Below are 24,363 nucleotides of genomic sequence, written 5' to 3'. Positions count from 1 at the left end.
ACACAATGTCAACAGTGATGCTTGGAAATGCTTATGCAGTTATTCTTGACTTTTAATATTACAAATGTTTTCTTTAGTTTAGCTTAGTTTAGTTTGGATACTAATCAATTCTTACCAAAAATAATATACTTCCTTTAACTTTTACATCTAAAAATACATTAAAATGCCTACTATTTTTTTCCACTCAAATTATTAACTTGCTAAGCCCATGCAAATACACATGCACACACACACACACACACACACCCCTATTTCCCCAAGGTAAAATAAATTGTAGTTTTTCAATTAAGGAGTAACTAAAATGATTCCTAGCATTTCAGTGCCTTATCTTAAAAAAAGGAAAGCTTGTTACTGCACCATATTCAAAAGCTTTGGTCATCGTTCAGCAGGGAGTTAATCTGATAAAAATTTAGAGAATATCAGGGTTGGACTATAGTTATCTTATTAAACCATTATCTTATTCGATTATTCCAATAGTCGAATCTACATGATAATATCCTTTCCAACTGGTCACTGTTTGTATGATTATATACCTCCAGTAAAGAAAAATAAAAGATACTCTCTGAACACAGACTATTACTAGTAAGATATTTATTAATAGCATCATCACAATTGTGTAATAAAAATCCATTATTACTTCAGTGGTGAAGAGGTAAATGCCAGACAAACCTCAGTCAGTTATTACACTTAGGTTGACAGTAAATTACAAGAAATATATACTGACCATAATTCTGTTACAGAGTATGTAATACATTAAAACTTGATGAAGAGGCTGCATGCATTGGAACATTTTATTCCATTAAAAATGATTGAAAACCTAAAAGTGGTGCTTGCACATAGCTGCAGATATTAGAAAAACCTTTCATTTTAAAGTTTAATTCTGTGCCATTTTAAAAAAAATCTATCATCTATCAGATGCAGATATGTATTGTTTATATCAAGTGATATTTGTGCTTAAATATAATTTAAGACAGTTAAATATAAATTCATGTTTATTTTCATATAAAAATATATATAAAAATAGAGTATTTAAAGGAAGACATTCATACTAAGGAACCGAGCAATTAAAATATTTTTTTATAAGGTAATAACATTGAGGTATTTGTATATTTGGTAATTTCAGCCATGTATTGAATTAACCCTCTCAGTCCTTTTTTTTTCCCAAAAGAAAAATAATTCTTTAAAAACCATTATAACTGTGAGATGTTATCTCACAACAAAGCATTTGTAAAATAAGATATTTATTATTTTGAAATTAAAATGTAGAAGAGGAAGTTATCAATACTAGAATTAGATGTTTTATATGTATATCACAGTTTTAATAAAAAAATAATATGCCTACTCTAAATTTGGATTAGATACAGTTGTTCAGGGAAACAAAAATATAGTTACTAGTAATATAGAAGCATATGTAGACATATACAAATGCTTTATGGAAATAAACACCTATGCACTTGAGAATGCCTAATCCTTTGCAAAATATTTACATAAAATTACATTACATAGGGTTCTAATGGCAAACCAAATCTTTCTTAAGTAATATCATCAATGAAACATAATAAAGTAATACATAAGGAACTATATTTTGTTTCTCACTTTAAAATTACATATTTAATCAACTGTGACTGCAGTTACCTATCCAAGTTCACAGACAGGATTGGAGGGAATGTTTATGAAAAGTACAAAGAGTGCGAAGTTAGATACATTGGTGTTTCAACTTTAAAATGTGACACTTCTTATCTCTCTCATAGAATCTATTTGAGTTCTCTTGTGAGGCATTCCCGTTCTTTTCCTTTCAGTTATAAAATTTGGAAAGTACACAAAGAAATGTTTTTCATTAGCATTAGATTCACAAAGCCAAAGCCATCATAAACGCCATGTTTTCTCATTGTCAAGGACACAAGTGCAATCCTTATTTACAAGTGGAATGTACTGCTTTTATACCCTTTTCAGTATTAATATACTGAAAGAGAAGATAACACAATCCTCAAGAGCATTATCCTTTTTCTCACATAATTCAAGTGTCTATATTTCTCTTTATTATCACAATGCAATACCTGGCCCATGGTGGTTCTAGTTTATGATTATATTTCAGGTAACCTTTTCTTAGCTCTTTCACCTTGAAACCAACTGATTTTCAAGTGCATATCTTGACTTTATAAAGCTGTGGGGGAAAAGTGTCTTACTTTTTTTTTTTTTTTAGCTCTGTGTGCATTAGTGTGTAAGTGTGTGCCGGTGAACACAAGTGCGTGTGGTCAATCAAAATACATGTGATGCACAGGATTTGGTTCTTAGACGATCATGCAGGCGAATGGCTTGTCTTTAGTTCCAAATTCAATCCTCTTGCAGGGAGTCTGACACGGTTCCTCTATGTGCACACATCCTGCTGAGGAGGATTTCAGAGCAAACCTGATTAATTGGACCTCTGACATGATATGGTGATTGGTAATTTATTACAGAGTCTTGTTGTCGTTGTCGTAGTTTGTTTTGATTGCCGAAATATTTTCCCACAATATGATTTCTTGATTGTTTTATTTTAATAAAGTGATAGTCTTTGGTTAACTTTGATTTCACTACCTGCAAATCAAGAACAAAAAGAGCAGTGAACCAAAATCAAGGACATTCAAGCCCTGCGTAGAGTGGTATAACTAACTCACAAACTTGAACAGTATGTCTATCACACTTACAATGCCCAAAGGGCATACATATGATTTCTGTAACCAAGAATCAGAGTATATTTTAGAAAAGATCTAGGTTGAAATGAGAATTTCTGCCACTTTTCTTACCTCAGGGTAGCTGTTTCCACTGCAGTTAAGGAATAGTCTCAGATGGTTTAGCTACCACACTGCTCTGTGTGTGTGTGTGTGTGTGTGTGTGTGTGTGTGTGTGTGTGTGTCCATATTCAGGCCAGATGCTAACAAATAGAGAAGACACTGAGGTGCCTTTGCTGAATCACTGATTCAAACATAGTACTCTATGTTTGATGGAATGACAATTAAAACTATTTTCAGAGTGAAACTGTTTTTCCTTCGCACAGCCATAAGCTGACATTGTTATAGTTGGTGGTTTCATTTCTCTGGGCACTTAGTAAGTTATGCAGTCTGAAGGAGCAGCCTAAGCCTTATTAAGCTAATAACTTTATACATGTTTGTACATATGTAGATATACTTTTATATTGAAATTTTACTGAATAGGTGGTATTATAAACATTTATAAAACATACAATGTATATCATAAAAGATTTTTTTCCCCATCTCTGCTCCCCACTTCCAGTCATTCAATTCTCTCTTCAGAGGCAACATATATTCTCAGTTTCTTTGTGATTCCATTTATATATATTTTATGAATATCAACACACATATATATGAGAGGCGATATTTACTATTTGTCCAGTTTATAAATGTTGTCTTAGTGAAATCCTATAATTGTCAGCTTTATTCATTGGTTTAATGAATAAAGCTGACAATTATAGGATTTCACTAAGAAATCCTATCCATTGGTTGTTAGCACCAATGGTCAGAAAGTACAAAGCTGGAGACCAAGGCAGGGATTGTGAAGGAGGGTTGAGAAGTAGGGAGGAGAGACAATATTGGCAAAGATATTTTGGATGTCTTTACGAATGACTAATAAATATGAATACCATCATATTAATGCAATTGTAAGATATTAGTTTTGGTCGATATGCACACATGAATTAGTTATTTTTGATGACTAATGAAGACGACAATAGTTAACATATGTTAACATATGTACCCCTTCTCCTTTTTATAAAGATGGATTTAAACCAAGATGCCTCCAGGAACGAGGATGAAATGAGTATATTCACAGAGGAATCCAAGAAATACCGTTTGGGGAAAATGCAGTAATTTTTGATGAGATGGGTAAAGGACAAGAAGTGAGTTCTGTCAATTACTGTAGATACAATTTTCTGATTAAATCTGGAAAAAAGGCAACCTGTTCTTTTTGCTTTTATTGTATTAACAGCTGAGGTAGCTAAAGTTATTTAAAATAAAATTAAATTTATGATTAACATGAATTTTTTTTACTCTTTTGAGTGTTTTATAGTTAACATGCATTTTTTTACTCTTTTGAGTGTTTTACAATGATTGACACATTTTTTTCAATCCCATACAAGAGAATGCAGTAAAAACAGTTCCAAAAATAAATAATATTTGAAAAAAATCATATCTATTTTGAAGATAAGTATTTTTAGTTATATTGCAAGTGAGCATGAAACTTTTTAGAAGATTTTTTAAAAATATAAATTCTGTAATGATCCACACCAAAATGTTAACAGTAGTGATCTTTGGGCAGAGGAATTATAGATGATTTAAAATGTATTCTTTGTAATTTTTGGTCTTGACTTTTTAAATTTAGTACAATAAATGTGCATTACTTCATAATCATAAAAATGTTCAAGCTATTCCCATTTTGAAGAAAAAATGTAATTGTAATGCGTTTTAAAACCAATTATACCCTGGTAACCTCAAAGAAATGAAGTGTTTGTCTGTAGCTATGGGAAGCTTGGCTTTTCATGATCAGTTCCTCAGCTGAAGTGATTCGTAAGAAGTCCAGTGAAATCAGCGGTTTGTGGTAAGGAATCCCTATGGATCATAATTTAGAACTCAGTTTGCAGTTAACCACTGATTAATATTCCAGGTCCCAAAGTTGTAAGTTTCTGTTGTATGCAGCTCCTTTCACCTCTGGTTATACTCTAACTTTAAATATGATAGTGCGGGAGGTGCACCAATGTTTTCTTGAAGGTTTTGTCCATTTGTGGGGAGGTCTGTACTCAGCGAAGGCAAGATTTGTGAACATTTTTAAAGTTTATTTAAGGAAACACTTAAGCATAAATATTACATTCAACCCTGAAAAAATATTATTCCAGTGCTCCAAAGCCAAAATGAGGTTAATTTTGTTTATATAATTTTATCTTAAGTTCTGGCTTTTGCAATTGCCTTTTGATCTGCATGCTAATTACATGTAAAATAGAAAAAGCATTCCCGATGAAAAAGGTTATACTACTTTAAAAGTTATTTTAACGTTTTGTGTGATTTTAAGGTTGCATTACAAATCTTGGGTAATGCTAGTGTGGATGTGTACAGCAATCTTGAATGTCATTTATAAAAGGGACAAATAAAAATAAATATTTCCAATGTATTTGCTGAAGCAGAGGGCTTTCACCAAGAAGTAATGTCAAAATTTTGTCAGATCACAATGGAAAGGTTGATGATATATTTCTATTTTGAAATCACCAAGGTGATCTCTGACAAAGAAAAATGGGATGATGGTGTCTTCCTCAGCTTCTGAGGGCCAGCTTAATGCCTCCTACAGTGCCAATGCTCCCTTTATGATTTCAAGGTTGACTCCTTCCTACATGTCTATGCTGGAGATTGGCCTGACAACGCTTAATTTAGTTGGTTTCCTTTAAAAACTATTCTATAGGAAATAATCAGAGGTAAATTTCCAAATTCCTTTTTTAAGCCAGCATCACCCTGATGCTGAATTCTGAAAGCTGACAAACCTATAGAAAAAAAAAATGATTTCAATTTTGATTTGTTAAAACATAGATGTAAAAAATCCTCCCAAAGTGCTACTGTAAATTCAATCCAGGAGCCTTTAAAAAGTTCAGCAACATTATGCGCAGTACCACTAGCACACAGAATTTATTTCAGGAATGCAAGTTTTAATATTATGAAATGCTTTGTTATAGGAAATTACCAAAGAATTATTTGTAGCTATATGGTTGTTTACCTTGAAAACCCAAAGGAATTTACTGGAAAATAATGAGATACCATAAAGCTAATATTGAAAAATTATATAGCTTTTCTAAATTTTATCAATAATTCATAAGAAATATATCAGAGAAAAGATCTCATTACAACACTAAAACAACTTCATTAAGTTCAACAATGATGCAGGTAAAGCATACATCAAAAGTTTAATGAGACATAAAAGAAAACATAAACAAATGGAAAGACGTACCATGTCAAGTCCTTCCAAGTTAATTCAAGTGCTACTCCAATTATGATCACAGCAGGATTTGGGGGGATCTTGACAAAGGAATTCTAAATACATCTTTAAGCATAAATGTAAGAAAATAACCAAGACCATCTGGGAAAGAATAAAAGTAGCCATGAGGGAGACTACCATCAACCACCCGTAGACTCAGTTAGTTGGTTACATAAGTCACCTATAAGCAGAATTCAATACTGAGAGAAAAGAATAGGAATGTTCGTACTGTAGATTAAAATGCATTTTATAAACTGCTATTGTTCCCTAAAATTGTTTATGGAGAAACAACGTAGTTCTAAATAAAGCCCAATGTTCTACAAATCCAGTGATCATAAATGTTGACAGCCTTATAGTTTCAATTGCATGAGATTAAAATCAGGAGTGTATGTTTAAAATGGAGCTATGTACCAAACTGTTAATAGAGCCTCCAGTGAAGAAGGGAGTGAGAATTAGGAGGTGTACATAGTATAAAGGCAAGATTTTTTTGTTTTTATTGTATATACTAATTTAAAAATTTTTTTAGTTAGCAAGAATTCACGTAATCCTTTTATGATAGAAAAACAGAAGAGATTCAAAATGATGTCATATCTTATAAAATTAAAATTTGATAATTTTTTCATATAATATCCATCTTTCAATCTCCAGAGTTTTCTGCGTTAGAAAACACATGGAGTAATTCAGATATGATCCCTATCCTCAAGGGGGCTATATAAAGATACATGTCTAGGATACTTGAAGTAAGAACAAGAATGAAATGACTTCAAAGACATTGTCTGAGACTAGCTCCCAAGGTCAGGCACCATGTTGTTTCCATGTAATGAATAGTTCCTTAGTACATTAAAAAGACTTAGTGCTAATTTATGGTGGGCATGATAATCTGTACACACGACTATTATTTCTTTGAACTTATTTGTACAATTCAGTATCCAGGATTGCTGTCAAACTGCTGTCTCTGAGTTTCACAATATTACCTTGTTTTACCTACTCTTACAGGCTCTAAAGTGGAGGAAAAGGCATTAGCTACAATTTTAAGTCTTGGAAATGTTATGCGAGTGAAAGATGTACAATAAAAAGCTAATCGCTCCTTTCCTTTGATCTCATGTGTGGAAATGTGCCCGTTTGGGTCCTTCCCAAAATCAGAGGACAATTTAGGATTATTAAAATCCAACTAAAGTGTCAACTGGAATGTAGCTTTGAAAGAGTGCTGTTAGTAATACAAATGTTAGTTTACATCCAGGGCATAACAACAACAACAACAACAACAGTAAACAACAAAAATGAACAATTTGAATATCAGTCAATGATTCAAGTCTTGAACCAGGAACAAAAGACCCTAGATGTTTGCATACCGTGGTCACCTTAATCAGAGACAAATTCTAATAGGATGACACTTCCAAATGCTTCTCTAAATCTGGGTTTGTATGACTTCACCACAAAGAGCCATGTCAAGAATAAGAAACCACTACATATGATGAATAATACATACAGATGTGATTTGCCAAATGTTTATATTACTTTAAACGTGAGTGTTAAACGACAATTTTTTTTTGCCACTTTACAATAATCCAAAGTAACCCCTCGTCTTTAGGTTTTTGTTATTGTTTATTTTCTTTTTGTGATTTTGCTGTGTCAAATTATATTTAAAATTAAAAAGAGATAGTGAAGGAAATTGATCCTAACCTGTTACATCAGCATTGTTCCATAATCACAAGTATAAATATAATAAAAATTATTTTTCTCACAGCAATGTTCAAATTTAGATTAAGTTATGTGTAAAGATTACAGTGTTTCAAAACAGTAATATATTTTTGACATATTAGTTATAGAAACTTAGAAAGTAATTTTGGAGCTGGAATCAAGTTCTATAATTATAACATATTATGGGATATGCACATGATCGAATTTTTCTGTGACTCAGTGTAACAAAAATTAAATTCTGTGCTTTGAAATGAAGAAGTAACTTTATTTTTTATAGGTTTCCTGTAGGCTAAAAAATCTCCCAGTTTTATTGTAGTTGTTTCCACTTTTCTACATAATTAAGGACTTGGGCACACAGACATTTTAGAAGGCATACAAATGGCCACAATTCAACTTGACCGGTGTTAGCCAATGGCTATTTGTAAGACTTCTCGAACAAGTGAAAATCCATTATAAATTACACAACAAAACTAAGGCTATAACTTTTTCTATTAAGTGCATGTATCTTCAACATTCAAAATTGATTTTATATAAATCTTCATCAGAAGGAGCATAATACAATGTCAATTAATTGCTGCACTGCGATAACTTTGAATTTTCTAAAAGCCAGTACAAATGGGGAAAGCTCGGTAAGTTGGAAAAGTGTCAGGCAGATTACAAGCAAATACCTTTTCTAAAACTGAACCTGACCTGAATAACACCCAAGGAACTTCTGATGTGGTTCCAGATCCACAGAACAAAATAGAAAACAATTTTCAGTGGCGCAAATGTTCCAAAATCTTTCTAGACCGGATTAGAGGGGATGTTCTGATTACAAGTGTGTTTCACAATCATGGGTGGGATCTGAAAAAGAATGATGGTAGTGGCTTTCTAAGGTTGGAAAACATAAGATTAACCGGGCAGAATGTGCTAATGTAGTCTTTCAAGATAAATGTATCCTATTTGAAGTACTTTTTATTTGGAATAGTCATTCTGCAGACAGGACATTCAATCCAAGAGCCCGTCACAAATTTATGACCAGCTGAAAAAGTAGGCTAAGAAGTCACAGAAATGGAATAAAAATAAAGTGATGAACAATAGCTAGAAACCAGTCCTTATAATTCATAATCCCACTTTGGGAAATCATGCAATTTTTAAAGATAATAAGAAATTCTTTCATCTACCCCCCAAATATTTAATTATGGCCACATGAAATAAGCTATGTTTTGATTGAAGAGAGTCCAACTTCTGAATGGGTCAAAGATGCTGAGGATTAGAGGGCAAGACTAAAGTTTTCTTTAGGAATGAGGGTTTTTCTGTTTTTATATTTTTGTTCTTGGTGTTTCCAGATTTGCAATATCGCAGTCTCCCACCCTACCTTCAAATCTCTAACGGTTCTTACTCTGGAAGCTGAACCCCTTTAACTCCTGTCCCTAGACAAAGCTCAGTTCCCAGATCTGGGAACAAATTCTGCTCTGAGGTGGGGAGGTTGATTATAAGGACCAATAGTTATCCAATTTAATGTTAAATGGTTGGTTTTATATCGCACGCCTATGCAGTTCCCCAGAGACTAACTCTCCTGTCTTAAACTCAGTTTCCTAAGTGACTGAATATTCAAATCACTGAATTCTTGATACTATTTGAATGTCCTTCATCAGTCTGATTGATTACAAACTTAGTTCCTGCCCTGCTCTGTTTAGACATGCACCTTGGGTCTTAGAATCTATTTCGATCTTAACTCACAGGTATTTTTTCCATCCATTGCTCTTAAACTTAGAGTTCTCATTTAAGAATATGGCATTAAAATGTTACTTAGAAACTATTTGCATTGAGCAATGTTTCCAGCTGCTGGCTTCACTGTAGGGATAATAATGCTCAGCGCACTCCCACCCTTTTAAAGGGGATCCACTGGGCCATTCATTTTTTGGTCAGAATAGCTCTCCAGCCTCCTGCCTAAGATGGCATGTGCCTGTCTTCTATGTGGATCAGGGAGAAATTGAGGGACTCCAGTCTTCAGGTGCCAACTTTCACTTTTATCTTTCTATGTCAGCTTCCAGATAAATTTGTTCTTTATTATACCTGTGTTTCTGAGTCCAGACTCTCTGCTGTTCAATTTGAAAAGGAATCGTATGTATAGGTATAGGTTCTTGACTGCATGGGGTAAGGTGAAGGACTTGGGGTCCAACAGTTTTGCATACAGACTTTTAACCCACTGTGTTCTGCCCTGTGCCTCAGCCCTGCCTTCTTCAGCACCTGGCTCCCTCAGGTGTGAGCCATTTAGAGGCTCTGTGGTCGAGTGTGCCTCACCTCTGACTGGAGCTTCTCTTCTCTAGGCACTTTGCATCGTAACTTCCCTTATAGGCTAAGTCAAGCTTCTTGAAATGAATTCAGATTTCTTATGTTTTTGAGTTATTTCTTATTCTGTCTATTTTTGGGGGGAAGGGAGGGGGTGAGTAGCTTTATGTTTTTAAAGGCTTTTTAGTGGAGTTTCAAGTGGAAGAGAAGATACATGCTTGTGGTCAGTCTGCCACATTTAATCTGCACTCCGCAAGTGATTTGAGATCTTATCCTTTATTCTAGTTTTTCCAAAGTGTGTTTAGTGAGGTGTTAATAGTTGTTATTAAAAAAGAAAAGTGGTTCTGTGGTCAAAAAAGTTTGGGAAAAGCTGGACTGAACTAAGTTAAACAGTTTCTTTGCTGTAGGTCTTTTGGGATCATTTAATATACTAATATTATTTGAGAATCCTTCAAGTGGAGGGGTATACAGTATTTCTCAAACCACAGATCCTATTTTCACCAGGGTAGAACATTAAAACATAAAGTAGGACATGTATATTATGCCAGTTCAAAGTCCATCTCAGCTTGGCGCATTAAGATTGGTGGTAAAACCCCAGAAATGAGGGTTTATTGCAAAGATCGTAAAATAGCGATGGGTCAGCATCTCTTTCTTGGGCATACTGACATAGTAGGTTCCAGTACTGTGGAGGCTGGGATGTATAATTGCCTTAGGGGGTCATAATACTGTTCAACATAGAGTGGCTGCCACTCTCTTCATTTAGTCTCCATTTAATTACCCTTCGTAAGAGAGAGATCCCGATATAATTGGTATTACCACCATTCAATATAGGATGCTCCCTTTTGGAATAGGATTTTGTACCAAACTATCTAAGAAAAGGCTGAGCTCCCTTATGGCTAATGACTTCATTCTCACCAGGCACTGATCTCTAATCTAATCACCCAGTAGAAAAGGCTAGAATTCACTTGCAGAGGATAGAATGAGCACTAATTATTTCAAACAGAAAGGGTAGTCTAGAATCATTTTCTGAAAAAAAGGGGTGTAGGGATGGTAGGCAGTGAAAGCTTCTGTGACTCCTCTTTAGTTACAGAGCCATTGAAAGATTTTAAATGACAATAATGGATTTGAAGTACAGAAACATTATACTGGTGGGGGCATGAAGGCTGAATTCAAGTAGCTGAACGTGAAGTTTCCAGGATGAAATATTGCAACAGCCTAGGGTAAATAAATGATAGGGAAGAAGAGCCTCTCCAGACCGCCTTGTTCATTTACCAGCATTCTACCAGCCAATGACCAGTGTCCTTGACCCAACCCTCTCCCATGCAACCAGGGGCCTGTCTCCAACAGTCCCACGTCCTCCTGTATTTTTAACATTTCTTAGTATCGATTATTCCCCCTCTGCCCATGAAAATGATAAAGTTGTTCCTCCTATAAACTGCCCCTAGACCATTTTCTTTTCTAAACCTAATGTCTTCCCCCTTTCTTATTTTTAGTTGTTTAAAGGCTTTACTATTTTTTATGCCTTTTCTCATTTTTTATACCTCTTCATTCTATTGTAGTCTAATCCCTGCCCATAGTATCGTACTGAAACCGCTCTTAATATGATCAGAAAAGACCTTTTCAATGTCAAAATCAATGGCTATTTAAATCTCCTTACCTTAATAGATCTATCTATTATGTTTGACAACGCCGTTTGATCTCTCCTTACAAATTTTCACTTTTTGGCTTTCCATGGCACCACATTCACTAGCATTTCTCGTTAACAGTTTATTCTCTGAATTTAAATGCTCCTATTTCTCCAAACTTTGCTTAAATAATGGTATTTCCAAGAATTCCTTCCTCCGCTCATTGTATTCTACTCACTTTCTCTAGGTGATCTACTTTTATGATTTCAACTATTATCTATTTTCTGATGACTTCCAACTTTTTATCTTCAGCCCCACCCTGTCCCTTAAGCTTCAGACTTGCGTATTCAACTGCCTGTGAGAGAGTTCCACCTGGATGTCCTACGGGCATCTCAAACACAACATGTTCAAAAATGAATTCAATGTTTTTTCCCTAAGCCAGTACCTTCTCAGTTATTCTCTGTCTCAATTGCCAGTTCGGCTCTCTAATCCATTACCCAAGTTAGGAATCCTCTTTGATTCTTCCTACTCTCTCATGCCACAGATAAGATCTACAGATAATTTTTTTAAAACAGGGCTTGTATTTTTCTGCTTCTCTTTTATGCCTGCTGTCTTTGTCCTGGTTTAGGTAAGCTGTTATCATCTCTCACATAACTTGTGAAAAGTCTCCTACCTTCTCTCCCTGACTTGATAATCTTCAAATCTTCAAATCTTCCTGCCTCACTGTTATCAGACTTACCTATCTGAAACAAAGATATGACCATTTTACTTCTCTTTAAAAGCTTTCATTGTCTCTCCATCATTTATAGGATAAAGTCTAAGCCTTTACTATGATCTCCTAGCCTACTCTTTCCGGTCCCCTTTTATAACTGACATTCCGCAATGTACAAATTAGCTGTGATTCCCTGAGAACATCAGGTTATTTCAAAGCTACTTCAGTTTACACTGTCCCAGGAGGTTGGAATGACCTTCGTTGGCCTTCACCCTATTACCATGACTAGAGTCTACCTGGACAGTTTTCAAGGAAAGTTTCACTCAATCCTCAGATTGTGTTAGGTACCCCTTCTTGGTGTTATTACAACATCCTATTTATATCTCTAACATGCCACTTGACATATTGTTTCATAATATGTGTTATTATGCCTAACCCTCCAACTACAATGTATTGAGGACAGAGAATGTTTCTTATTTATTTTTGCATCACTACTATTTAGCTCATGTACTAGACTCACAAAACAAGTGTAGGATGATTAAGTAAAAGAATAAACAAGGTCAAGGCAACTGTAACAGAGCATAGGGAAAAGACAGGAGAATATTTAGGAAGTAAACAGGACTTGGTAACTAGCTGGTTGGTGGTTGTCAGAGGTCTGGAAAAAGATAAGGAGGAATCAAGGATGACTCTAGTTTGTCAATGACAGCACAATAGAGTAAATTTGGAGAAGAAGAAAGTTTAAAGGGAATATTAATTCTTTCTTTAGAGTCATGTCTAGTTTGAGATGCTTATGAGAATTCTATAAAAAATTTCCTGGCTCATTTTATAGTTAACACAGTACTTACACAGACACTCGAAAAATTTGATGAATTAAATTGTCATTACTAATTTATTAAAAAATAGCCACACTGATAGTTAAATTCTGGGTTTTCTATAGAAGATAACTCTATTCTTTTTTCTCTAAAAGTCATTACTTCAGTTTTTTAGATAGATGAATTTAAAGGCTTTTTTGTCTTCATTGTGCTTATGAGAAACTTTTAAAGTTTGAAGGAGAAAGAGAAAAACTTTAGGCTCATAATACAGAAGGAGAACATTTCTAGGCCAGATAAGCTTTTGTTTATTTAATTAAGATTAAATAATGCATAGAAGATGAAGATTAAATTGATGAGACTAATTAATAATCACTGAATATAATTAGTTGTAGATTTACCCCTTCTGCAGCCAGTTTGGGTTGATAATATTTTTGTATCCTCTCCAGGTTTTAGCTTGTTCACAGTAGATGTTTACTACATAACTAAAGACACGATCCAAAACGAATCTTGGGCAAGAACTACCTGGATCTTGTTTGTTGCCCTGCATAAACATTGAGAAAAAAAAATTCCATCTCTACCCATGAAGAGAAACACCTGCTTTTCTAATCGGCAGGAACATTTTAGTCAAAACTAATGCACACCACTTGGGAAATTGTTTATAGATTCGCGGTGACAACATATGCTTTCTTGGTGTCTTGACAGATGAAAGAGATGCCCCAAGCCATTTAATCTATGGCAACAAGAGCCCACTGGAGCAGGTTTGTTATGTCTATGACCGAATTCTCAGCACGAATCGAAAAAGGAAACATTAAGATCTTACTGTAATGATTATACCAATTTTTTTTTTCAGGTGTCTGTGAATCTATTGTGAGAATGGTTTAATTGAACACCAGAAGACAAAAGGCTCCCAAATCCAAATTCTTAGGGCTCTAATACAGTTAATTTTAATTCTTGCTATTACTATTTGACAAAATCCTTTGCCAGCTCATAAGATGAACACAGAAGGAAAAAAAATGGTTATTATTAATAAATTTCTACCCATTAATATGTTTTGCGTGAGATCGATAACCGTTTTTTTTTTTTTTCCTGGCTTGCTACAGTTATCATCAAACTATACTTTGCAATGAGCTTTAGATTTTCTCGATTGTTTAAAATAAGCTAACAGTGATTTAAGATGTTGTGTGATGGTTTAGAAAGATTATAAAATATCAGTGTCCACACTAGAAACTTCCTGAGGTACAAGAGATACAAATTATTCAAAAGTTAAGCAGCAAGTATGCCTAAATGATGGATGGGTTTAGAGACTTTGTATTGAAGGGAGTCAGTTGAAAAAGATGATCTTATCAGCTCTACGTTATAACTAGAAAGGCAAATGCTCCTAGAAGTATTGCAGCTCAAACATGAAAACTTCAAAATAGATAACACTGCTCTAGAGTCAACTGAGATAATTTGGGGGATAACTATATAGCTTGTCTTCAAGACAGCACACATTAAAGATGATGAGGCTTAAGAAAAAAACAATTCGTTTGCGATAATTGCACATAAAAATTATAAAATCAAAAAAGTGAAATAAGTTTACCTGACATGCTTAAATCAGTATTTTGCAAATTAAGGATGGTTTTTATTAGTAAAATTTTAAACCAATATTCTGGTTCTAATGGTTCAAAGAGTCTTTTTGGTAGTTCTCAAATTCCATGACTATTAGTGCCAATTGGTTGATGCTGGGGCAGGAGATACATGTAATGCAATCATGTGGGAGGGACATCTTCTGTTTTTAATTGGAGCCATGCTGGAAATCATGGGAGGACTCCTTCTCCTTTTAAGACTACCAGAGCACTAAAGCTGAAAAAGAAAAACACGTACCCTAACCTTATATACTAATTGAAGACACATTGTGCAAAAATAAATAAATAAATAAACAAACCTTTTCTAAAAGAGACCCCAAAAAACCAATCTGTATGTCATATTTGAAAGTCCCCATTTTCTGTGGGTTTAGCAAGCTTTGGCTTATTTTTGTAGCCAACTATGAGACTAAGCTGGCTCAGCTGAAAGTTCATTGTTTCTTCCTCTTCCAGGCTACCAGCTTTTGTGTTTCTAAGCCTTGACATTTTGCAGACAGGACAAATACTGGAAGGGGGAAATAAGTAGATACACAGTGTCCTACAACTTAAAATCTTTTCTACAACAGCATGGCCAAGCTCCAAGTTGCTAGACTGAAACTTAAAATGCCATGCTCTCTACTGTGGGCAGGTGCTCACTTCTCTGAGATGCAGCGCCATTTGTCATAAAAATATAAAGTGAATCTATTAGTAGAACATATAGAAGAAGCAATGCAGTATCAATCACTTTTAGGTATTCATAAAAATCTGAGGACCAAGATAGATTCTGATAGTCATCTCAAGGCTGAAAAATTGAAGAAAACTTTAGTTGTCATCTCACTAGTCAACTCCTATTAATGAATGCATCATGGTTTACAAAGGAGGCCGTGCAAGAAAGAATGAATGAATCAATATCTGATAGGGTCATCAAATGAGATCAAATCACAGTTTCAGCTGAAAGTCCTGAAATCTAGAGCAAATAACAGTAGCCAAGTGACTTCAAATTCCTAAGCACTGTCTGGACAATGTATGCAAAACTTGCAAAAGTGTGGATAGCATCCAATTTTGCAAGTCCTTGTTTCATTAAAAGAGTTAGAAAATAAAGGTGAAAGATGAGAGAGAATTTCTGTGAGAAATTTTCCAAATTTTTAGTGGTCTTCTTCTCTTTTGGGGGAGTTGCTTCACTGTCGCTTTAAGCCAAGTGAGAGAGGGCTTCAAGAGACCAAATTTGAGAGGAGCTTGGAGACTGTTAGAACTGGTATAAGACACCTTAGCTAAAATTCAGCTTTCAGTTGGCAGAGAAAATGAGAGAGCAAGAGTGAGAGTGAAAGTTAGAGCGAGAAAGAGAAAAATAGAGTGGGCTGCACAGGGAGCTAACTGTATTTCTAGCAACCGCAGAGCAAGAATGCTTGAGTGTTTCCTAAGGAACAAATGTGGGCAACTGAGGATAGTAAGCCTAGTACAATTTTAAATATTTCTCAAGAGGCTGCCTGGAGGGGCAGTGTGACCCCCAACAGAGGGATGGACAATTAGAAGCCAAGGGGCCAAGGAAGAATTGAAGCAGCATGAGGTATTGCCACTATCAAGGAAACTATCTTCAGAGGGCCCCAGTGGGAGGTGTCTTCAAAGAAGTCTACAAAAGCACTCTAAAAAGAAGGAATCAACATGCTATACCCAGAGAGCACATCCATGGTTATTCTTATACTAGTCAAGTAAGAATTTTGTTGCCCTTATCATCTCCTTGCTAACCTGACGCAGTGAAGAAGGAATGGGAGAAGAATAGCAAAACAAGATGGGGAAATAGGAAAGAAGCCTCCTGCTCCTCTCCTACTTTGGGCTTTTGAGACTGAGGCAGGTCCGAGCTGGGGAAAGGAAATAATTTTATGTGGTTACAACACAGGCTTGGGCAATTTTAGTACTGAAGTGAGATTCTTCTTATGCCTGAAAGTGATTGGAGACCTTTTATTATCTGAAAGTGGTTTTAAAGTTATGGGACTTACCAAGATTTTATTCAACTGGTAGGGAGACAATAATCCACAGAGGGTGTTGAAAGGACGGGGGGAAAAGGATAAAATTATTCTGTGCTGTCACTTTATCAGCTTAATCTATTTAATTACTGGCTACAAATAAAATCATTTTCACCACTATGGGAAAAACTATTCAAAAACAGACCCTCCTCTTATGCATTGACTAAGGAGGAAGGTCATTCATTAGTTTAACACATTAAATAACTTGGATTTTCAAGTTGCCTCCACTAAACATATTTGCCACTTTCTTTGGACACAATTTCTGACAGAAGGCTTGGAGTCCATTCGACAAGGCAAGTGCTCTCCGGGTTCCCATCTTCCTGCTTACATTAACCAGTGATCCCAGTTTTCAAGTGTCTACATAAACACTATTTTTTTTGAACAGCTCAGTTGTAGAGCTTTGAGTTGTGATTGATATATGCTTTAGTCGAGCAATGATGAATACATCATTTAATGTCCTCCTGACATATTTTTTAATGCAAAATAAGACCGACAATGCAATTAAAGATACAATGAGAAATTTAAAAACTCAAATGCTATAAAAATCAGAGAGCCAGAATAAATACCTCATGAAAATGACATCCACAGGTCCCCTGCAAAAACTCTTTGTATCGCCCCATTGTTATGGTGAACGTGTCAACCACTTCATAGCCATATTTTTTTGCATCATTCAAAATAATTAAATTTTCTTTCCATAAGTTCTGAACATCACTCTGTATTGCAAAGCAGAAGAATGAACATTTTTTTAAGAGGGTTGTTATATGATTTGTTAACTCAGGTAGAAATCATGTAAATTTCATCTTTTTTACAGATTAGTCCTCTTTTAAGATAAAGAATTCATTTCACATGCATTTCTTAAATAAAGATGTGTTGTAATTTGTTTATTCAAAACATAAATATAAACATTTCTGTATCTATAAAACAGCAATAGATAAATATTTATAGTGACACATAGTTTGGAACTTTCCCTTCTATGAAAACTAGTTAGGTTTATTGCCCACAATGATCCAAAGAAAATATCTAAAATTCTCAATTTAAAAGCCAAGATCTGAAAATCACAAATGCTATCTTCATCTGTTTGGATTCCTCTTCATTCTTTTAGTCATTTCACTATTAATTAGCATCTGTTTTGTGCTTAGCTCTGTGCTGAGGGACAGGAATTCAGGAATAAATAAACGTAATCCCTGCTTTTAAGACAATACATTTTAATAGAAGAAATGGATACGTAAACATTTACTAAGTCTTTTATTGTTGGTAAATATATCAGGCTCTGAGCTAGTGGAGAAAAGAAAATAGCTCCGTGAGGGGCAAGGGGACAGCTGGACAGTGAGTTTTCAAGAGAGGTTTCCTGAGCAGAGAGAGGTTTGCCCGTGGAATGGGGTTGGGGAAAGAGAGAAGAATGTGCTTCCAGGAGCAGCAGAATTGAGTGAAGGCTCCAGCTGCTGCTTCTCTGGATCATATTCCTCCCTCCCTCCCCAACCATGTCTAAGGCAGTGATCGTGCCTGGAGGGAGTTCTAGTTCAGGTCCATTGTCTAGAGGAGGGCCTCCTCCACTAACTTCTAGCTTCAGGACTCCTCCTCAGCTTGGCCAAGACTTTCCCAGGCTGACCTGTCATCTAAAACTTCCTATGTAATCCATCCTTCATATCAAACACATTACAGCCATACAGGTCCCGATACATAGTAGACACTCAAAAAATATCTGGTGCAAGATTGAATGATATGTATGGAGTAATGTGTTCTAAAACTCTTCCTGCCTACTCCTGCACCCGTCTCTTCAGCCTTCCCAGGCACTCTGCCTCATAAATGTCCTTATTACGCTAATCTTGCCTTGGTGTTTGTTTCTCCGTGAACCCAAACTGACAAAGAACAAAAACTATTTTCATTTTTTAGATAAAAAAGCAAATATTTCACATTTGTTAGTCCAACTGCAAGGTAAAAGGAGCAGTAGAAATACATTTAATTTTCTGTCTTCTCCACTGTGCTGGCATACCTATTTATATGTGACATTCACAGAAGAGTGTTTCCCCCCAAATAAAAGGTTCATAAAGAAGAAATCTGTAGGAAAAGAGACATGCAAATTTAGTCTGTGCTATCACATAAAAAATGATGCTCAATGTTGTTTGTAGGCTTTTTCTTATCCACTTACAAATATTTTCTCAACTTTAAAATGTCTAATTATGAAAGGCACCTGGAACTTTATAGTAAGCAATTTCTAGAGAAAGGTTGGTTCTCTGGGAAACAGACTTTGAGATGGAAATTTGCATAGGTGGGGAGTGGGCCTAACAGAAGAGGGCTCTTGGAATCGACACCTATAAGGGAGTGATGTAGTTGCAACAGAGGCTTTTGTGGATCCCACCAGGGCTCTAGAGCTGGGAAGGTCCTTAGAAGATGACCCAAATTAAGAAAAGGGCCTGAGTCTTGGAAGTCCTGCACAGACGAGTTGGGTTTCTGCAGCAAAAGGCAATTCCTGCTGAGATTCAGGTGTGAGTCATCACAAGGCCACATTCCCAGCAGATCAGGGGAACGAATGTCTCAGTCCTGAAGGAGTGATCTGGGAGCAGCCAAATTATGAGGTAGTTTTTGAGAGTCTACTATGTGCTGAGAATTGTTTTGCATTAGGGGGTACCAGAATGAGCAATGCAACTCCCCCTCTCCTGTCCTTGCTCTCACAGAGATTACTCTTGCAGAGGACACGGACAACCAAGGACTATATCGGTTGGGTGACCTGAATGAGGACACGAGACACTATTATAGGAGCTCATGGCAGGAATAGACAATTGAGTCTACTGTGTCAATTAAGTCTTCCAAGAGGAAAAGGCATTTAAACTCACACTTAAAGGGTGCTTGGAAGTTACCCAGGTGAGGAGGTGTTGGGGGAGTGGGCTCTAAGAAGAAGGAACAGTGATTTTGAAGACCTGGAGGTGACTGGGAGCATGACATGCATGAGAGGCTAAAACATGCTCAGCATGACCTAGCTCAGTGGTGGTGGTGGTGGTGGTGGTGGTGGAGGTGTGGAGGTGTGGAGGTGTGGAGGTGTGTGTGTGTGTGTGTGTGTGTGTGTGTGTGTGTGTGTGTGTGTGTCATATGCACTGGTAGCAAGGACTAAGTCTGCAGAGGAAGTCAGAGGCCAAGTCCTGAATGGCCATGTGAGCATACAATGAGGAGCTCAGATTTTTCTGCCTTTACTTGTTATTATCCCTTTCTCTTTTGTTCTACAGCTTCTCCCCACCTTCTTCCCTCCTTTGTCTTTACTCAGTTTGATAGGACTGATGAGCACCATCAAATCCCAGGGGGGCAAGCATAATGTTTAACACATCTGGTACATGGTAAATGCTAAAGAAATGATTGCTGTCCAATGAGATGAACTGATTCTGAGTTAGTATGCTAAATGCAAGGGGCCACAAGAATTCCAGTTCCTGTGAGGAGCTGCAGTCAAAGAAGCAAAGTGGAGCTACCAGAGTCTGCAAGAAGGAATTGTACTCTTGACCTGTAGCCTTCAGATAACATTAAAGGAGATCTCAATCATGACCCACGGCAAAAATTATCAAAGGACTGGTCTCCTGACCCCCAGCAGTCTCAACCCTTTCAGCTACCTCAGATGCTAAATACCTCCACTCCTTAACCTCTCCTCATTCCAAGATGATGAATTTGGAAGTTTTACTTGGGCCACTTTCTACCGGTTTTGCATCACAGATCTGGCATCCATGCAGGAAAAGTTTCAAGAAAAGAGAGGGGGGTTGTATAGTCTGTGCTGGGGAAAGCTAGGCGCACTCGACATTGACACAAAAATAAATCTCACTCGGCTTCCACATTAAATGGACAGCTTCCTGTCTCCCCAAGTCCCCAGTGCTCCCCGAGCTCCCTCTAGCAATTACACACAAACCCAGCTGCCGTGAACTCTCCTGGCTTGAACAAGAGCAGCTGGTTCCCTTACCTACAGATGTTGTCTTTCTGCTCTTTTCTGAGACTTCTATTCAGTGTAGAGATTAATTTACTATCTTCTGTAAGAACTGACCTCTAACTCCTTTCCTTTATGAATATCCAACCAGAGAAAAAACTAATGATACCACTTCAAAGGCGATTTTTTAAAAAGTAATCAGTTAAAAATCATCTTCAAAAAGCTATTCTATCCCAAAGTACTCATTGATACTGACGATTTCATTTGTGGTTTCAGCATGAGCCTTTAAAGCTATATGAAACGACAGTGAGTAAAGGGATTCTTAAAGCATAATCTCTCTCATCTACCCTCAGTTCTTTATTTTTTCATAGTTTGACATCCCCTTTCTTCTTTTAAAAAACTTAAAGCATTATTTACTTTGGGTTATGGTAGCCTTATCTCCAGGAATAATTATAACTGATTTGAAATCATAATCCATAAGTATATTATCTCCTTTGGTTTTTATGAAGGTTGCTGAATATTACATGATGCCTTTTAGTTCTTTTTTCAGACACCAGCCTAGATCCTTAGAGGAAGCATAAAGTTCACACAGCTTGAAGGAAATGGGCTTACCTGTGTTAAGAAATGTACTCCATCCACTGGCAGATGAAATCCGATTCCCAAAGTTTTGATGATCACAAGGATATTGAGTAAATTTTCTCTATGAGGTAATCAAAATTCTAAAGTCATGAACTTTGATTACATTTCTAGATATTTGTGTTTTTTCTATGTTTTGTTTACATAAACAAATACAGTAGAATTCCTTTAGAATGTGATAATTGGCAGATCAAACTAAATTCTTCTTTTGTAGATTTGATGTATATTAGCTTTTTGTGTGGATAGAGTTTTATGTCAGTGGGCATATTTTAATCTGTAGTAAATGTAAATTTGGATACTGAAGACAGGTCTTGTAATGATACAAAAGTATTTTGAAATATTTAAAACTAGACCTTAAGTACTTACTTCTAAACAACAAGTTGCTCTTTAAATAAAATCACGACAAAATTCAGTCACATCAAGGGTAATTTTTTTTTTTTTTTACGTAGAATTCTAATGACAATTATTGTTGCAGAAATGTACCTCTTCAAAACCTTGTGAATAATTTGCAGGTGATTGGAATTAAGCCACTGAACGCCTCCAACGACCAACACAGTCTGGCCCGTGTTCTCCAGGGGACGTGATCTGAAACCCAGAAAGAAAACAACACATGTTGCCGTGAAACAGATGGTAAACATTTTAACAACGTTGCCTCACATTTCACTGAACCATATCTGGCATTCTGATCACAGGACCTCCTTGTCATTTCCAACTCATTTTCAGCCATATTACTTGAGATTTAAGCTTTTCAGCGCATTTGATATACAGTGAGAAATTATGACCGCCAGTAAAACATCAGTACTTTGTGGCATTGTGCAGTTCATAATAGTTTCATTGTACCTTTGCAATAGATGTTCAAGTGCTTTTTCAAATGTTGGTCTCAATGAAGGGCTTATCCAGAACTGGGGATAGTAGGAATAACTGATCAACGTCTTCCCACCATTGACATTGTGATAGAATTTAGTGCCATGCACCTTCTGCCATTCCTGCAAGGTTTCGTTCAGTCTTTCAATCAGATAGTACATTATCCCTCTGTTGGTCGAGTCACCAATGAAAAGAATCTATAAATTTAAAGAAAAAAATATTTGCTTTCAAATTTGATGTTTACATGGTATGAGACAATATAAAATAAGTAATTTGTTGAATATTCATAAAGCCAAAATTTTAATTGTTTGAAGAACAGCCCTCCAAACTGTTAGAAATGACATTCATCATATTCTCCTTCAAACCTATTTATTTTCCTCTCTTCCATATTCCTAGAAATGACATTATCTACTGACACGCTAACTTATGTTTAAGCTTTTTGCTTTGTGTTATCTTCAATTTCTCTCTCTTTTGCTTTTTTACTTTCTCATCTAATTAACTTAATAAGTTTTATTGATTCAAGTAGACATGAAGTATTTTAATGTTGTAAGAATAAAGATTTTCCAATCTCTATTTATTTTATAGATGAGAACACTTGGAATCCACACACAGAGGTTACGTAGCTCAACAGAGGTCATGCCACTACTTAAGAAAAGAGCCTCAGGACCAGGATCTGAATCTCTGAATAGCAATCTATGTCCCAGGCTGCATATCCTGGTGCCATGTGCCCTAACTCTCACATCCATCACCTCCTTCCTGTTCCACCAGCACAGCCCTGCATCAGATTCCCATTGCTTCAAAGCTATGCTGTTGTTAATACTCTCCTAACAGGTCTCCCTTCTTGCATAATGTCTGCCCTCTAATTCATTCTACACACAGTATCGCTGGCATACATTTCCAAATGTCTAACTCTGGTCATCTTACTTTTATGCTTTAAAATCTTTTTGGCTCTTGTTTTCTATAGATTCGAGTCTAAACTCCTTAGTTTCAACTAACATTTGCTGAATTTTTATTTTGTATTAGGCTTGGCTAGGTAGAGATTTCATGCAGATTTCACTTTTAATCTTCATAATTTTGAGGTCTGAATCATTATTTCTGTTTCACAGATGACCAATTTGAGGCTCAGGAGATTGAAGTCATAAATTTAGTAAATGGGGAACACAAGACTCAAACTCAGGTCCTTTAACTTCAAGTGCAAGGTCAGTGGCCCCATCCTCTCAATACTTCCTCTCATGTAAGCAGGTCAGATTCCTACTTTTTCACTGAACATGATTTGCACTCAACAACATCTGTTTTTCCTTGTGCTAATCCCCCTGCCTAGAAAGCTCCTCCTTCTGCAACCCCACCTGTGTAAATGCTGCACAACCTCCAGACCTGACAAACGTCTCTCCCAGAGGGTCTTGTCCAATGCCCCAGCCAGAATGACCTCTGTCCTCTGATTTCATTACATTTTTTTATTTCCATTACCGATTTTATCAAAGACTACATGAAATGGCTATTTGTGTCTGTATCTTTTTCTCTCATATCATAGTAAGAAATATTTGAGGTCAGAGTCAGGGTGAATTTCTAAATTCTATTTCCTACCATAATACCATGCATGCACTTCAAAAATATTTATTGAATTGAAAGTCAAAGGGACTTCTGTTAGAAACAATCCCTTTTAATATCTTTGGGTAAGGTTTGTTCTTCAGTTTTTCTCTCTTTGCTGAGATTTCTGTTTCTGTTAGTCATGCACATACTTTCTTCTGATTTTAATGGGAGTTATTGCCATAATTTCTCAGGCACTACTGTATTTGGCTGGCTACAACAAATTTAGTGAGAACCTGCAAAAGTTTATTCTTTCCATGGTAAGTGTATTCAAGTAGCTGTTTGAAGAAATCCACAAAGCATCTCCAATTTGCCTTCAGATCAAATATTGCAACCATAAGCATCATCAAGCTAAAGCGAATATGTAAGGTGCCAAGGTCCCAATCACTGATCCTCTAAGTGAAGTTCCATTTGGGGCAATAAAATTCCAGTATAAAAAAATAACTTGTGAAATTACTTGAAAATTCAAGTAGTTATAGCATTTGACCTATAAATACTTCTGTTTGTTTTTCTGGCCAAGATTTCTGTTTTTTAAAAGGGAACTTTGAATAATCAGGAAAGCTGTTAATTTCAGATACCAGTAATTATCTAACTCCAACTGTATTAGTTTGCTA

General features: G+C 35.9%; 1 protein-coding gene across 1 annotated transcript in view; it reads right to left on the bottom strand.

The window, feature by feature from the left end:
* Positions 1–2,334: 2,334 nt before the first annotated feature.
* CPED1 (cadherin like and PC-esterase domain containing 1) overlaps positions 2,335–24,363 on the bottom strand; it is a 273,287-nt gene continuing 251,258 nt past the window's right edge. Inside the window, exons 23-27 of the mRNA XM_011357245.2 lie at positions 22,139–22,359; positions 21,782–21,883; positions 21,275–21,362; positions 17,328–17,474; positions 2,335–2,577 (exon numbers count right to left, since the gene is read on the bottom strand). Coding sequence (XP_011355547.1) covers positions 2,335–2,577; positions 17,328–17,474; positions 21,275–21,362; positions 21,782–21,883; positions 22,139–22,359 — 801 coding nt within the window. The remainder of the gene's footprint in view (positions 2,578–17,327; positions 17,475–21,274; positions 21,363–21,781; positions 21,884–22,138; positions 22,360–24,363) is intronic.

The sequence above is a fragment of the Pteropus vampyrus genome, unplaced genomic scaffold (assembly GCF_000151845.1).
Source record: "Pteropus vampyrus isolate Shadow unplaced genomic scaffold, Pvam_2.0 Scaffold33, whole genome shotgun sequence".
Taxonomy (NCBI): Eukaryota; Metazoa; Chordata; class Mammalia; order Chiroptera; family Pteropodidae; genus Pteropus; species Pteropus vampyrus.
The sequence above is the reverse complement of the archived record's forward strand: the minus strand, read 5'-3'. Positions and strand labels throughout refer to the sequence as shown.